This window comes from Camellia sinensis, chromosome 9 (assembly GCF_055761805.1).
Source record: "Camellia sinensis isolate YWXY chromosome 9, ASM5576180v1, whole genome shotgun sequence".
Taxonomy (NCBI): Eukaryota; Viridiplantae; Streptophyta; class Magnoliopsida; order Ericales; family Theaceae; genus Camellia; species Camellia sinensis.
In genome coordinates, this window is record NC_138969.1 from 197868919 (window position 1) to 197885725 (window position 16807).

The 16807-nt window shown below is 36.4% G+C and overlaps 2 protein-coding genes and 1 long non-coding RNA gene across 3 annotated transcripts; all 3 read left to right on the top strand.

The window, feature by feature from the left end:
* The first annotated feature begins 5909 nt into the window (after positions 1 to 5909).
* LOC114267560 (CASP-like protein 2B1) lies at positions 5910 to 10047 on the top strand. Its single transcript, XM_028208599.2, has 3 exons — positions 5910 to 6312; positions 6774 to 6906; positions 9627 to 10047. The coding sequence occupies exons 1-3, from the start codon at positions 6089 to 6091 to the stop codon at positions 9879 to 9881; spliced, it is 612 nt and encodes a 203-aa protein (XP_028064400.2). The 5' UTR covers positions 5910 to 6088; the 3' UTR covers positions 9882 to 10047.
* Positions 10048 to 11839: 1792 nt separating this feature from the next.
* Positions 11840 to 12700, top strand: LOC145798954 (uncharacterized). Its single transcript, XR_014340882.1, has 2 exons — positions 11840 to 12096; positions 12445 to 12700. It is a non-coding gene; the product is annotated as an uncharacterized LOC145798954 (long non-coding RNA).
* A 1657-nt stretch (positions 12701 to 14357) lies between these two features.
* LOC114316306 (zinc finger BED domain-containing protein RICESLEEPER 3-like) lies at positions 14358 to 15566 on the top strand. The gene is made up of 3 exons (XM_082889702.1): positions 14358 to 15294; positions 15382 to 15437; positions 15561 to 15566. Exons 1-3 carry the CDS (start codon positions 14358 to 14360, stop codon positions 15564 to 15566), a joined length of 999 nt encoding a protein of 332 aa, XP_082745828.1.
* The last annotated feature ends 1241 nt before the right edge of the window (positions 15567 to 16807 follow it).

Consider the following 16807-nt stretch of genomic DNA (forward strand, 5'->3'; position numbering starts at 1 on the left):
TTTCTAGGCATGTTCATTTTAATGAATCTTGTTTCCCTTTTCATACTCTTTCTCAGTCTGCACCTAAGCCTTCTTCTTTGTCTTCTTTACATCAATTTTTTTGGTCTTCTCCTACTTTGCCTTCTAGGCAGCTTAGTTCTGTTTCTCATCAAACCAGGTCTGCTTCTCTGCCTTCTGTTATTTTACAGCACAGGTCTGCACCCATCCAGCCTAGTTATGTTCTTCTACTTTCTCCTACTCTGCAGTCTGGCCATGCTGCTTCTCTCTTACTGCCACACAGGTCTGCTGCCCAGCCTAGCTTTGCTTCTCTGCATTCTCCTGTTCTGCAGCCTCACACTGCTGCTCCTCCTACTGCCTTTCCTATGCAGCCCAGTTCTGTTCCTCTGTTTTCTGCTGGTCTGCAGTCCAGGTCTGCATCAGGACAGCATCATGCTGCCCTAGGTTCACATGTTTCCTCTGTTCCTTTGCAGCAACCTATTCCTATCCAGTCTATTGCCATTCAACTTCCTTTGCATCATCCCCCTAAAACTCTTAATTCTCATCCTATGATCACTCGATCTAAAGCTTCTTTTTCGGCCTTCACACCAGCCTCAAAGCTTACTTTTTTTTTTTCCTTTGACGATACTGAACCACCCTCCTATAAAGAGGCTCTTTTATCCCCCATTTGGCTTCAAGCTATGCAAGAAGAAATGAATGCCATGCATGCTCAACATACTTGGTCTTTTGTGTCTTTGCCTTCTAAAAAACAAGCTATCGGTTACAGATGGGTCTTTAAAGTTAAGAGAAATTCAGATGGTAGTATTGCCCGACACAAAGCTCGGTTGATGGCTAAGGGTTATCTTCAGCAACATGGTATTGATTTTCAAGAGACTTTCAGTCCCTGTCACGACCCAAATCCGGCCCTATGGGTTTAGCACCATAACCGGCCAGTAATCCGAGATTACCGAAGGCCTGCAGATCAGTGGTACAGTAAAACAGAGTACAGGGCCTGGCGGAAGCCAATACAGTAAAGAAGCAATGCCCAATGAGCTGTGATAATCTGTATGCAAAAAGACTTTTCATACATTCATACATAAACGGTACAGAACAATATGCACAATATTTACAATCATTCAGACTAGGGACTTAATCCCTGCATAACAGAACGGTAAACATTCAGTCTATACAAAACAGTAAGACGGTACAGAAGGGGGAATCTAAAACACCCCTAAGCCTTGGCAAAATAGGCTTGGAACCTCGCAGTGAGGCACATAGGCTGGCTTGACAAAACTGGAGTAACCTTGACGTTTCTAGCCGCGGTCTGGTGCCTGCACACCTACATATATATATGAGCAGTGAGCTAAAGTCCAGTGAATAACATAATGCATAAAGAGGTTAAGAATGAAATGTCCTTACAGTAATGAAAGCAGTTCATTAAACAATACTTCAGTCTTTCAGTCAGAACAGTTATTCAGTCGTATGTGGTACATCCATTAGCATAGCAGTAAACAGTAGGTCTTAAAGACCAAACAGTAATGATGGCCATCAGTCAGTAAACAGTAGCGGTTCCGCGAGGGAACCGACAGAGATCTTTGTAACAGTAACAGTAACAGTAACAGTAGATGCCAAGGATGCCACAGTACAGTTTAGAATATAGGACATACATTCATTCGGTAAACAATATCAGTTCAGTAAACAGTTCAGTTCAGTATCCAGAAGATAATCATTTGAACATATCTTTACACAATTGTTACTCACAGAGTTCGGGCTACAGTATGCTAGAGCGTGTCTCCCCAGTCGCCAACCCTACACAGTTCACAGATTGAACACACACTAAGTTACACAGTTGGGAAATATCATAACTTAATCCCTAATTTGCCTTGGTGTGTTCTACATCTATATCCTCAATAAGATGTCTTAAACTAGGTCTAAAAATTCCTAGAATGAGATGAGGATGCAAAGATGCACTCAAACAGCAGTTTCAGAAAAAAAGAGTCCCGCTCGAGCTCAGGTTTCCCCGCTCGAGCGGACATGCAACAAAGGTACACGCTCGAGCGTCAACTTTTCCGCTCGAGCGTACTGTAAAAGTACTGGATAGATGAAATCTCCGCTCGACTCCCGCTCGAGCTTGAGACACAAAACTCCGCTCGAGCGCCCAGTCCTCCGCTCGAGCGGATAATAAAACAGTGCAAAGATGCTGGATGCTCAAATTCCACGCTCGAGCGGAACTTCCCCCGCTCGAGCGGAAGTGCAAAATCTGGGAATTCCAGATTGCACCTCCAAGCCAAAACTCAAGTTTAAAAGCATCAAAACCGATCCTCTTGGGCTGAATTTCCAGGAAACACTTGTAAACGTATAGAATATCATGGTTCAAAGCTCAATTTTGAGAAATCAAAGCCCAAGGGTGTTTAATTGAAACTCAATTTTAAACCATTTTCATGAACAATATGAACATGCAAACATGCATGAATTCAAATCATTTTGAAGCTCCAATTTGATGCTCTAAGGAGCCAATTGATCCAAAAACAAGTTGAAAGCATGGACCATTACAAAATTATGAACATGCATGTACCATTTTACCATGAATTCAACTCAAAACTCAACAATTCAAACATGCAAGCATGAAATGAGCTCTATATCAACATGTATGAACTAAAACAAGACTTAACTCTACAATTGAAGCATGAATCATGCAAGAATCAATTCTATGACAACAACAAGAAGATGAATGTCCTACCTTAGTCTTGTATTCAAGGTTTGGGAGCTCAAAGTAGCAATCTACACTTCAATTACCAAGCAATTCACAAGCAAATTTGAGATGAAATCAACTCCTCAAGTCTCTCTCTCTCTCTCTCTCTCTCTCTCTCTCTCTCTCTCTCTCTCTCTCTAAGGTCGGTTGTAGGCTCAAATGTGGCTGAAGAAGTGTTTTGATTCAAGTATGCAAAGGCTCTAATATGTTATAATAAGAGGCCCACTAACAATGGCAATATGGTGAATAAATCAACTCATGCACTCTAACTCATTTTAACCTAATTTAATCATACCTAATCAGTTTTCAGATAATTATACCATAAAATCCTATAAATTCTAATGAACACAGAACATTAATCGATTCTAGGTCCGGCCGCCGACAAGGCCTTCGATCAGCAATTTAAACATAAAATGTGAACAGATCAAATAAACAATCAAATAGATAGAATACAGATTAACACTCATACTCAGTCAATTCAGTTCCAGTTTTCAGTCAGTCTGTTCAGTACTTTAATCAGCTCAGTTTAGCGATAATCAATGTTTCTCGGTAATCAATCGGTCATTAATCGGTAAACAGTATGAGGGTTGTTACAGTCCCGTTGCCAAACAGCCTACTATTCGCATTCTCTTGTGTTTGGCCCTTCATAATCACTGGCCTTTGAAACAATTGGATATTTCTAATGCCTTTCTCCATGGTTTGCTTGAAGAAGAGCTGTTTATGCTTCAACCCCCTGGTTTTGTGTCTTCTTCTGCACCAACTCATGTTTGTAAGCTTCACAAGGCTTTATATGGCCTCAAGTAAGCCCCCCGGACTTGATACTCCAGTTTTTCAGCATTTCTCTTATCTCAGGGGTTTTTCAACAGTAAATGTGATTCTTCTTTGTTTATTCAGAAGACTCCTACCACTATCACTATTCTTCTGGTTTATGTAGATGACATTTTGCGTACTGGCAATGATTCTTCTCATCTTCAATCCCTTATTACAAAGATGCATTAAGCCTTTTCCATGAAAGAATTAGGGAATATCTCCTATTTCCTTGGTATTTCTATCCAAGGTTCTCCATCTTCTGGCTATTTTTTATCTCAGCAAAAATATGCTCAAGACATTCTTACTAAGGCTGGTTTATCTGATTGCAAACCGTGTTCTTCTCCTCTTGCTGTTAAACCTACTTCTTAGCCTCATTCTACAGCCCCTTATTCTAATCATACACTCTATCGAAGTTTGGTGGGTGCTTTGCAATATCTTACCATTACTAGGCCAGATTTATCTCTTGCAGTTAATCAATGTTGCCAATATATGCATGCCCCTACCAATGGCCATTTCTCTGCTGTTAAGCGCCTTCTTCGCTTTGTCAAAGGCATCCTTCATCATGGTTTACAGTTTTCTCCTAGCACGTTTGATGTTCATGCCTTTTCTGACTCCAATTGGGCCGGGGATGTTCTTGACCGCAAGTCTACCTCTGGGTATTGTATTTTCTTGGGTTCCAATCTTATTTCGTGGTCTGCCAAGAAACAGGCTACTGTTTCTCGAAGTTCTACTGAGGCAGAATACCGCGCCCTTGCTCACACCACTACTGAGCTCACCTGGATACTTATGCTGCTACATGATCGTGGCATTACTCTTCCTACTCTTCCTATCCTTTGGTGTGATAATGTCTCAGCCATTGCTCTAGCAACTAATCCGGTGTTTCATTCTCGGTCCAAGCATATTGAAGTTGATTGTCACTTCATTCGTGACAAAGTTCTTGCTAAACAGTTGCATTTGCAATACATTCATACCACCGATCGGTTAGCTGATATCTTCACTAAACCCTTGTCTGTTGGCTGGTTTTCTTATCTCAAATCCAAGCTCATGGAGTTTCGTCACCCCATCAGCTTGCCGGGGCCTGATAAGATATCAACTATATCAGATAAGGATAGCTGCAGCATTATTTCTACTACAGATGCACACACAGTATCTCATCCATCAGTCAGTTAGAGTTTGTTAGAGTGTATACCAGATTTAGTTTCTAACTCTATTAGTTGTAACTGATTGTAACTGGTTCTAAAGGTGTATATATACACCTTGTAAATGTGTTTACTGTATTGTGGATTTGAATAAAATAATACAATCTTTCATCAAAGAGGGTTTCGGCTAGATCTGTGCGAAGAGTGGAGGACTGAAGTGATGAAGAGGGATGAGGGAGAGGCTGTCGCAATGGCGGTGGTCGAGGGTTCTGCTGAAGAAGGAGAAACATAGAGGGTCTTGCGAGGGAGAAGAGAGTTGGTCGCGATGGCGGTGGTCGAGAAGGTTCTGTTGAAGAAGAAATAGAGAGGGAGAGAGAGATAAGAAGGAAGGAAGGAAGAGACGTGGGTGAAAATAGAAAGGGAGAGGGAGAGAGAGAGATAAATAGGGAATGAGGAGGAGACGTGCGTAGGTGGGAAGGTTAAGGAAGAGAAGTGTTTGGGCGAAAAATAAATATATCGGAGCCGTTGATATATATTAAAGATTGATCTGAGCCATTAAAATGAAATATATTTTTAATAAATTTTGACATATTTTCAAAAACCGTTCTACTTTACTATATAGATTTCATTTAAAAATATATGGCCTATCATTATAATTATAAGATTTTGTCAATGAGCGAAAAAATTATACATTCTATATAATAATCAGTGTTATAAATAATATATAATTTTGTTAAACCTAAAGACACAAGTCAACAAAATTCTTTATAAACCTATCACATCTTCAAATTAAGAAAATATTTGAGACTTAAAAAAAAAATTATAATTTGGCCAACAATAATTTGATATTATAAGTATTAATTTTTAATTTTTACACTTGTCATATAGAGCCCAACTCTTTTATCACATTATTATTATTGTGAACAAATTTAAGAAATTTAAATTGTAATCTGAAACATTTCTTTTAAATTATGTATCATAATTTTGATAGTACACATAACTGTTGTGATAAGTAAATCAACAATGTTAGAGGGTCACAATTTTTGTGGTCACAATGGCTCAAAATTGTCAAAACGACGTCATTTTGACATATTTTACACCCAAAACGACATCGTTTTGACAATTTTAAATCATTGTAACCACAAAAATTGTACTCCTCAAACATTTTCCCAAGTAAATCATGGGTTACCAGGACCACAAGTTATGCCACTTGGCAGTCCCACAGGATTGCAGTCCACCACCAAACTTTTGGACATCAAGAAAAGCAAGAAGTAAAAATTATCAAAAATTGGGTTGTGCAGGGGGTCTATATAAAGTGGTGGGGCTTGGTAGTTGGAACTGTGAGGGTAGTCCCTTATTTTTCTTTCAAGTACTAGTTGGGTTTTTGGGTGTGTTTTGAGTATTGGTGAAGATGAGCTATCTTGGTGTTGGTGTGGGTCCTGGGAATGTTCCAGTGTATCATGAGAGCAATCTAAAGGTAGTTGATCGGAGGTTGAGGATTGCAGAGCTGGTTTTGAGGTGTTTGATCTGTGGTCTAGGTGTTCTTGCTGCTGTTCTTGTTGGGTCTGATACTCAGGTCAAAGAGATCTTCTCAATTCAAAAGAAAGCCAAGTTCACAGACATGAAAGCTCTTGTGTAAGTCTCTCTCTCTCTCTCTCTCTCAGATCAAAGGTTTTTCTACACACTATATCGGGTTTTAAATATCAGTTGTATATATGTTAGAATTTTGAACTTTCAACACTGATCTTTACTAATATATCAGTTTGATATGGGCTCATACATGACTATATAACTGACAAGATACACATACAATACCGTTCTTTAAAATCGTACACCATATAAGCTTGTTTGGTAGAGATTCTTGAAAGATGAAAATTGATAATCAGAAAATAAAAATTAAAAACACTTCTTTTGTATTTTTCAATAGTCAAGTTTCTTTTAACTCATTTAAGTTACTTATATTAAACTTTAATCAGAAGCTGAATAAAAGACAAATTATACACAAAAAAAAAAAAAAAAAGAAGAAGAAGTTATTAACCCTATAGGATCATAACTTTGTATTTTAGTAAATTTTGATGCAAATGTCTTCGTTGCAGCTTTTTGGTAGTGGCCAATGGGTTAGTTGCAGCCTACTCATTGGTCCAAGGGTTGAGGTGTGTGGTGAGTATGGTTAAAGGGACTGTGCTCTTCAACAAGTCCTTGGCTTGGGCTATTTTCTCTTGTGATCAGGTATACACTACTAGTTCTTTCTTAGTGATATCATTGTGACAGTGATAAATTTTTTTAAAAAAATAATCGATGGGCCTTCTTTCTTGTAAGTGATAAAATTTAAACAACAATGATAGAGACTACTAATTTTAGAGTTCTAAAAAGACCACTAAAGATATGGTACTCAATAAAAAATAAAAAAAATACAACACCAAGGTCAAAACATCAAATCATTTATGGTGGAGCCCACTGCCACATCATTAGTGGTAGCACTAATTAGTGCTCTCACTCATTTTTCAAATTTAAATTTGTCACTTCATCGCACTACAAAAAAATTAAGGTTTTAAAAATTGAAATTTGACAAAATTATTTTTTAGCGACCAAATATTTTTATTACTAAAAGTGTTGTTAATATATTTTTAGTAACAAAAATTAGACATTAGTGATGAATTATTATTTTTTAGAGCTAAATTTTTTTGTCTTAAAAAGTAGACTTAGACCAAATTATTTTGTTATTTATTAGTAATATTTTTAAAATTTTGTCACTAAAAACTTTGTTTTAATTTTTTGAGACGATCTTTTAGTGACTATTTTCAGGACAATAGAAATTAATCTCTAAATATCTTTTGTAACAAAATTTTCACTTTTAAAGGCTAAGAAGTTTAATTTTTAAAACTCTTATATGTTATAGTATATGTTATAGTGTCATGTATTGATTTTCTTTTGCACAAGTCTTCTGTTTGTATAGACCTACTCAGATTATCTGAGGATGTCTGCTTATTATGGTTGGAATCAACGAATTAAACTAGTGAATTACATTTAATGAAACCCTTAATTGCTCATTGCATGTGTGTGCTAGGTAGGTAAGAGTATTTATTAAAGAAGATGTGCTTGATGGTCTAATTCCTAATTCCTAACACTATTTATTGCACTTCTAAAAGAATAAAATAAAACTAGAAGAGTACATGGCTGCTGGAAGGCATGAGATCTTCTATCCTCAAATCTCTCCGTCCCTCTTTGTTAAAACACTCACCATTAAATCATGAATTCATATTATTACATCTCGAAATTTTCAATGATTCAATGGTTAAGAACAAATTGGGAGAGAAAGATAGGGAGATTTACGGACATAGGATTTTGGGCTTGGCTACCAATTTTATGTTGGTTTGTTTTGTTCTTTTGTGAACTTCTAAATTTAAGCCGATTTTTCACTTCTTAGGTCTGTCTAGACTAGAATTGCCCAAAATTAAACAAAATGAAAATTTTAATAAAAATCTACTAAAGAAGAAAAAATTTAAAATTTATCCAAAAATACCTTTGAAATCATTTTTTTGACTTCAGTTTAAATTTTTTATTTTCAGGATAATCTAGCCCAGTTAAATCTAAAGGATAAAAAATAATAATAATAAATTATTAACATAATTTTGAAAAATCACTGAAAAAAAACATAGAAAAGGTCAGCCAAATGTCAACAAAACTAAAATATTGTAAACAGAAGTAAAGAGCAGTAACGGCTAGTGGTCAGGGTAGGTCCGAAAAGGATCCATTCTGATATGCAGAGGTACTTGGTTTCCTAATTGATCACACTAGGTTGGCTACATTTACAACACTCCTAACCTTCTCTGGCCCAACCCCCACCTAACCCTTTTCCCAGACATCTATAAGCATTGCACATATGGAGATAGGGCTTTCTTATTCTCACGAATCTTTAGGGCTTTCTTATAAGCATTGCACATTGTGGGGATTGCTTTCTTCCCAGCACGACACGGTATTCGTTGTATACTTTCTTAACATTTATCAGACTCACGTCCAAACATGACCTACTAGTTGTAATGATTTTTTTAACACTACAAATGTTTTGTTTTAACAAACATAAAATACATTACAAGTCTGAATAAATGAACTTCAAATTCAATGGTAAAAGGAAACAACATGAATTTACACCTCTTCTCATCATTTTAACAATTATTATCTTTGAACATGTGTCCTCCACGCGTTGTGTCTCACATTTTTTAAAATTTTCGTGTTGACATGTCCATGTCATATCCCATGTTCATGTCCATGGTTCTTAGTTTGGACAGATCATGGACCTGCAAGAACTATAGGTGATCCTAGTAAATTCAGAGTTATTGACCAAAGTAGCAGCTGATAAACCAAGTAACCAACTCAATAAGTAAATCATCATGAATCGTAATAACCCAAACAATTACTAGATCATGTGAAAATTGCGATATACAGAAATCTAGAGACATGATCATGAGTTTTTTAGACGGAGAGATTTCAGACAGATGATCCCATGCCTCCATAATACCTCGTAGATCATCAGAAAATGAACCCATGACTTGTTGATTTAATTAGCAATTTGATGGGTCGGGATAGGGACCCCATTTTAGAGAAGTTCAGAGCTAGAAGCTCCTAGGAACAATGTTACATGAATTTGTGACAAGGTAATAGGAAATTATACCAATTTTTCCATCTAATTTGTCATATTGTCACGTTACAAGAAGTGTTTGAATCTTCATAATGCATGCCTTCGGCACTTCCCATCTAGGCATGATTTAACAGAGTTCTTTAAGCCAAGACGAGGATTTGACGAGTTGGGTATGATCAAATACAAGATTTCATGTCAAATGAATATGGGCTTAGGCAGATCCATCTTGGAATTGAGATACGTGTAAAATTTAACTAGTTTCTTGTTTGATTCAAATATGAGCTCCATATGTATTAACTCTCTTCTACAGCTTATGGCATACTTGACTTTGGCCGCGGTGGCAGCGGCTGCACAGTCTTCAGTGTTCGCTAAGTTTGGGGAGTCAGAGCTGCAATGGATGAAGATATGCAACATGTACGGAAAATTCTGCAACCAAGTAGGAGAGGGATTAGCCAGTGCAGTAATTGCTAGCCTTAGCATGGTGGTCCTCTCTGGTGTTTCTGCTTTTAGTCTCTTCCGATTATACGATGGCGACAAAGGTGGTAAGAGCAGTGCAAGATGGTAGGCCTCTAAAGGTCATTAATGTCATTCTAGCAATGTTTCCAACTCAAAACTACCCTCTTTGGTGTCTCTTGACCATGAAGATTTGTTGTCATGTATGATATGACAGAGAGTGCACTTTGTTACTTAACCAGTTTGTAAAAAATAAAACAAGGCTAGTGTTTGTGGAATTTGTCACTAGATTTGTCTTTTACTACATTTTGTAGGATTTGAGATATGGTAATTAACTTGACTACATGTGATTCCGGTGCAGTAGAAAAACATTGGACCTTTAGAGTCGGTAGCTCACAAGACTCAAGACCCATCAGGTTGATCACTGGGATTCCCTTCACCCCCTCTTCCTCGAGCACCAATAATCTGTATCATTATTTGTCTCATTTTCTATCTTATATATATCATATATTGTTACGCTACTAAAATCAATTAAGAAGAATGACGGACAAATAATGAATGGTATAGAGAGCAAGACTTACGATTCCACTCTCATCTCAAGCACAAGTCATTTGTCCTAGTCTCTATCTTATGCTTTGTGCTATATTCATCATATAGTCATGTTACTAAAATCAATACTAGAAGAACATGGGATAGGCAATTATACAGAAAGTGAGACAAATAATCTCATACCCTCCCCCTCCCCGGACCAAAAAAGAGAGAAGAGAGATGGTAATAATTTGGGAAAATTATAATATAATATTCGAATCCAAGCTGTCAGTTTTTTCTTTGTGTGTGTGCGCGCGCGGGTGTGTAATAAATCCCCACAGCACAAGGAACAAGCAGTGTCATGAAAGCAAGATGTAGAAAGAGAACTTGTGCTGTATGTTTTTTTTGTGTATGTGTCACGACCCAAACTTGCCTCTAAAAGTTTAGACTATGATTGACCAGTATTTAGGTCTCAAAGATAAAATTTCAAAATATTTAAATGATATCGAGGCCTAAAGCGGAGGTAAATCCAATAGTAATGTCCATTGAGCTTGTGCATACATGATAACTGAAATAATTAAAACAATATAAACACACTGACATACATATATATCTACGTCTTATACGCATATACATAAAACTTAAGTAAATACAAAAATTCTAACAATACAAGGTTAAAACATCAACACAGAGGCGCATCTTGGGTGGCTTGACTTAGCAGGTTCACAAAGAACTCCAGAGGCTAACCTAAGGATGGTCTCCAGATTGATCACCTACATACAGATAAAATACGGAGTGAGCGAAACTCAATGAGTAATAATAAAGAGAAGTGAATCAAGTAAATAATCTAGATCCAAAAAAAGCATAACACCATACTCTTCCACATTTACGTCATTCACAACATTATTTATAATCGTATTTACAAGACGGCCTCAGGCCCACATGTATCAAAACGGCCTCGGACCCAATCGAATATCATAACGGCCTCAGGCCCAATCATTCATCAAAACGACCTTGGGGCCAATCATATATTAAAACGGCCTCGAGTCCGATTCATGTATGTATGGACCCAAGAGGTGTCTCGTACGGATTCTAGAGGTGACTCTCACTGGAGCACTTAGTTCCGTACAGCACTTTGTTCCATACCAAAGTCAATAGGTTTTAAAGACCGAACAATTCATATCATGCCATAGCTTAAGCGGAACGGATAAACAGAATGGCCTTAGGCCCATTTCATATGACATTGTTCATACTTGTACCATTGCTCAATCATTTCCATTCACTTATAATTAGGGCTGTGCAACGGATTGCCCGACCCGCCAAGCCCGACCTGCCCGACCCGACCCGACCCGACCCGCATTTTTATGGATGTGTGACACGTGGCGGGCGGATGCGGGCCCATTTTTTGAGTTTTGCGGGTTTGGGTCGGATGGCGATTGATCCGTCATTACACCCGTGAAACCCGACTCGCCCGTATTGCCTCCATTTTTTTTATTTTTTATTTTTTTTTTTACCCTCCTTTACCTATTACCTAAAGGCGAAAGCCATTCATCTTCTTTGATTCAAGAGATACACAACACACAGACACACTCACTCTCTTCTCTCTCTCTCTCTTCCCCCTGAAACCCTAACGATAGACGACGACGATCGACGATCCCTAAAGTCGATCGGCGATCTTCTTTCCAACTGAAGATCTGAGTTGTTTTTATTTTTTTATTTTTATGCCCTTTTCTTCGACTGAAACCTTAACCCTAACCCATTCTTCGACTGAAAGAGGATCGGCGATCGTTGTGGTGGTGGTGAGATCTTCTTTCCTCTTCATCTTCTATTCTTCTTTTCAATCTCTAATCTTATTTATTTTATTTTTTTTGGGTTCCATTCCAGTTCTTCGACTAAAACCTTGATCTGTTTTTCAATTTTTTTTCCTGCTCTTGTTTTGTAATTTGATATTCGATAATCTTCTTTCCTCTTCTTCTTCTATTCTTCTCCTCAATCTCTAATCTGATTTTTTTTTTTTTCCGTTCCAGTTCTTCGACTGAAAGCTTAATCTGTTTTTCAATTTTTTTTTTCCTGCTCTTGTTTTGTTGATATTCGATAATCTGTCTAACCAAAAATCTAGTTTTTGTTTTGTTACAATTTTGTTGCAGTTCTAATGCTGCCATTGATGTAATCTTGAACTGGGTTTGGGTTTTCCTCTCTCTCTGTCTATCAACTTCAGCTTCATAGGAAAGCTGTTGTTTGATTTGAGGTAATGTAATGCCACTAAGAAACTTTTGATTTTTTTTCTTTTTTAATATAAAGATTTGTGTAAATCAGTTGCTACTGTCTTGAATTTGAGGTAATGTAATGTAATGCCACTGTCTTGAATTTGTTTGCTTATAAAGAAATTCTAATAATTATTTAGCACAACCCATTTGTTACAAAGTGTTTCATTGATTCTATTATAATGTGAAAGTGATTCATGTTACTTCCATAGAGACATTCAACCCTATTTTCTTGTTTGTTTGCTTAGTTTTATAACTCTGATAATAATTTGTTTGGTTGATTCTATTTGGGCTTTGTATTTTTGGGACTTGTATTGAATGCTTTGGAGTAACAAAATGATTTTTTTTTGTCCTCTCTTGGTGTTTATGAATTCATATATGATTTTTTTTGTCATCTCTTGTATTTCTGGGAATTGATTTAGTTGTTCATATATGTATTTGTTCATGTAGTTGTTCTGGGAATTCTGGGAATTAATTTAGTTGTTCATGTATTCTACTAAGCATATTTGATAATCGTAAGGAAAAACCATTCTGGGATTTGTTCATCTTGTTTGAAATCATAAGGAAAAACATACCATGGATTTAAAAAGAATATTTTGAATGATTTTTTATTTATTTTTGGCAGTATATTTGATAATCTTTTGGTCATGGATCCTTCAAGCGAAGAAATATGTTTTGTGACTCCTAATGTTGAGCCTGAATCATCTTCTATTGACCCCCTCTACCCAACCTAATGCTCCCCTTCCTAGACCACCCCTAGCCAAAACTAGTAGTAATGGAAAAACAACATCAAAGGCTTGGGATCATTTTGAAAAGATTAAGGGTATTGATGGGAAAGATTGGGCTATGTACAAGTATTGTAAGAAAGAATATATGGCAGGATCTAAGAGTCATGGAACAAGTAATTTGTTAAGTCATTTAAAAAATTGTACAAAGTATCCGTATAGGGATACTCATGGGCAACAAACATTGGGGTTTCAACCTAGAGAAGTTGGTGGGGAGGGTGTTGTTGATGTTGTGGCTATGTCATTTTCTACTGAAGTTGCTAGGAGGTATCTTGTTGAGATAATAGTAATTGATGAATTGCCCTTTAGATTTGCTGAGGGGATTGGTTTTAAGAGGTTTTGTAATGTCATGCAATCCAAGTTTAAGATCCCCTCTTGATATACCATTGCTAGGGACATTGTAGACATATACACCAATGAAAGGGAGAAGTTGAAGCAAATTATGAAGGGGCGTAGAATTTGCTTTACCACAGACACATGGGCTTCTATACAAAACTTGTGTTATATGTGTCTAACTGCATATTTCATTGATGATGATTGGAAGTTACAAAAGAGGATCATAAAATTTTGTCAAGTTGAAGACCACAAAGAAGAAACTCTTGGTAAAAAAATTGAGGCACTCTTAAAAGAGTGGGACATTGATGGCCTTTTTACCTTAACTGTTGATAATACGAGTTCCAATAATCTAACCATTAGATTCTTGAAACGAACCACAAACTATGGAAAGGAACAATCTTGGGCCATGAATTTTTACATATGCGTTGTTGTGCACATATTCTAAATCTCATCGTTAGTGATGGATTGAAGGATCTTGAGTCTTGTATAGTGAATATAAGGCATGCAGTGAGGTATGTGAGGTCTTCTCCAAACCGCCTTGACTCTTTTAAAAAGTATATGGAAAGTTTAAAAATTGAGAGTAAGAGTCTCTTGTGCCTAGATGTGCCAACACGGTGGAATTCCACATATCTTATGTTGGAGGCGGCAGAAAAATTTGAGAGTGCTTTTTAAAGAATGGGTGAGGAGAACTACAATTATAAACACTACTTTTTGGATAATGAAGGGGGTGAGAGGAGAGAGATGCCTACAGCCGAGGATTGGGATAATTGTAGGGTGTTTTTGAAATTTCTTAGAATGTTCTACAATGCAACAAAGAGATTTTCTGGGTCTTTGTTTGTTACTTCAAATATATTCTACACTGAAATTTTTGTCATTGAAAATATGATTGAACAATTAATCAAAGACAATGATCCTATTTTGTCTTCAATGGCAAAGAAAATGAAAGAGAAGTTTGACAAGTATTGGGGAAATGGGGATAAAATCAATCTCCTTTTGCATGTTGTGGTTGTGCTTGATCCTCGAAGAAAAATGACATACTTGCAATTTTGTTTTTCAACAATTTTTGGTAGAGATGTGGTGAAAGTGAAAGAAATGTTAGACAAGGTGAAAAATTGTTTGAGTCAATTGTATGACCATTATGCCACACATGATTCAGCAAATGTGCATGCCTCCAATGTAAATGAAACAACAAATATGGTGATAGATGAAAATGACCCACACTTTATTGTGAACTCTCAATTTAACTCATTTTTGGAGGGGCAATTTTCTAGTGGTGGGAGTATGTCGGAGTTGGACAAGTACTTGGGTGATGTTGAGAAAGATGGGAAGAATGCTCAATTTGACATCTTAGAGTGGTGGAAGGTTAATGAAACAAAATATAGAGTATTATCACTTATAACACAAAATGTGTTGGCAATGCCTATTTCCACTATTGCTTTTGAGTCGGCTTTTAGTACAGGAGGTCGTATACTTGATCCATTTCGTAATTCACTTGCTCCCAAGATGGTGGAGGTTCTTGTTTGTACACAAAATTGGCTTCGAAGTAACATTCCAATATGCCTTCGACAATCAATGGAAGATGTTAAAGAATTTGAACAACAATATGATTCGGGTAATATATCCATTTCATTTATTTTGTTTTTGGAAAATTCGTTATCTTCATTATACATGTTTTTGTTGTGTTATGTTTTATGTATAGTTGTTTCGAAATCAAGTTCATGTTCAAGCCTAAGTCCGACGAGTAATTTTATTGAGGTTTAATATCCTTGGTAAAATACTACCCCTTTGTTAAATGTTATTAACATATATTTACTTGTTTTAAGTTTAAGAGTTTTTAGTGTTTTCCTTATTAAATAATTTCATTTTTTTGTTATGCAGGTTTAGATGGCTCTGGGTTTGGTGAATTTTTTGTTTCTTTTTGGATGAATGTAACTTTTTTTTTTTGGATGCACAATGTTAGATGACTGTAACTTTTTTTTTATTATTATTGCACAATATTTGTTGGATAACTGTAACTTTATTGTTTTTGAAACTCTTGGATGACTGTCACTTGGATGGACAATGTTTTCCTTATGTTTTATGTGGAAGTTAGATGATTTATGCCATTGGAATGAATGAATACTATTTTCCCAGGTTGAACTACCCAGCTTGTTTCATAGATGTGAATGAACCAATATTTTGAATTATGCCCATTGCAATGAATGAATACTATTTTGCATTGCCCAAGTTGCATTGCCCAGGTTGTTTAAGAGATGTAAATGAATAAATATTGCATTGTCTAGGGATTTTTTTTTTTTTGTATGTTGAAAATTTGTAAAATTTCAAATTGCCAAACCGATTCGTATCCATCCGCCAATCCGCTAATCCGCATCCGCCGGATTGGCGGACAGATGCGGATTGATTTTTTCCAATCTGCCAATTTGGCGAACGAATGGCAGATTGGAGGTTTCATGGCCGCAACCGATCTGTGCCCACCCCTACTTATAATTTATTTAATGCATGCCACTCACAAGCTAAAATACATGAATCATAGCACCATTTACCCCAAAATATGCCATTCTCAATCATAATACATAAACCATAGCATAATTTATCTCAAACATGCCAAGCGCAATCGAAGTACAATAATTCATAATCAGAAATACGGAAATAAATATATCATTACACTATTATTACTCACAGTGATGCAGTGAACGATAGTCCCCTCCTGTATGTGCCCTACACATAATGTGACAACCCTCACCTCTAATTAGTACCAATCTCTGATTAAGCATGATAAGTGATTGATCGGACTGAAATTCTGAACTGATTGCATGAGTGTATTGTTTAAACACATCTCTATCTGTTTGATTACTTAATTGATCTATTCATGTTTTAATTTCGAATTGCAAATTGAAGGCCTTATCGGCAGTCGAATCTGAAATTGATTAATGTTTTATGCTAATTAGAATTTATGTGATTTTATGGTAAATTTAATTTAAATTTGATTTGGAATGATTAAATTAGATTAATGAATGTCAAATTACATTAGTTAGAGTTATTTGCATGATTGCCATTAGTGGGCCACTTTCATATAATACTTTCAGACTTAATGCATATCAGCCTCGGTGCATTTTTGTGTTCAC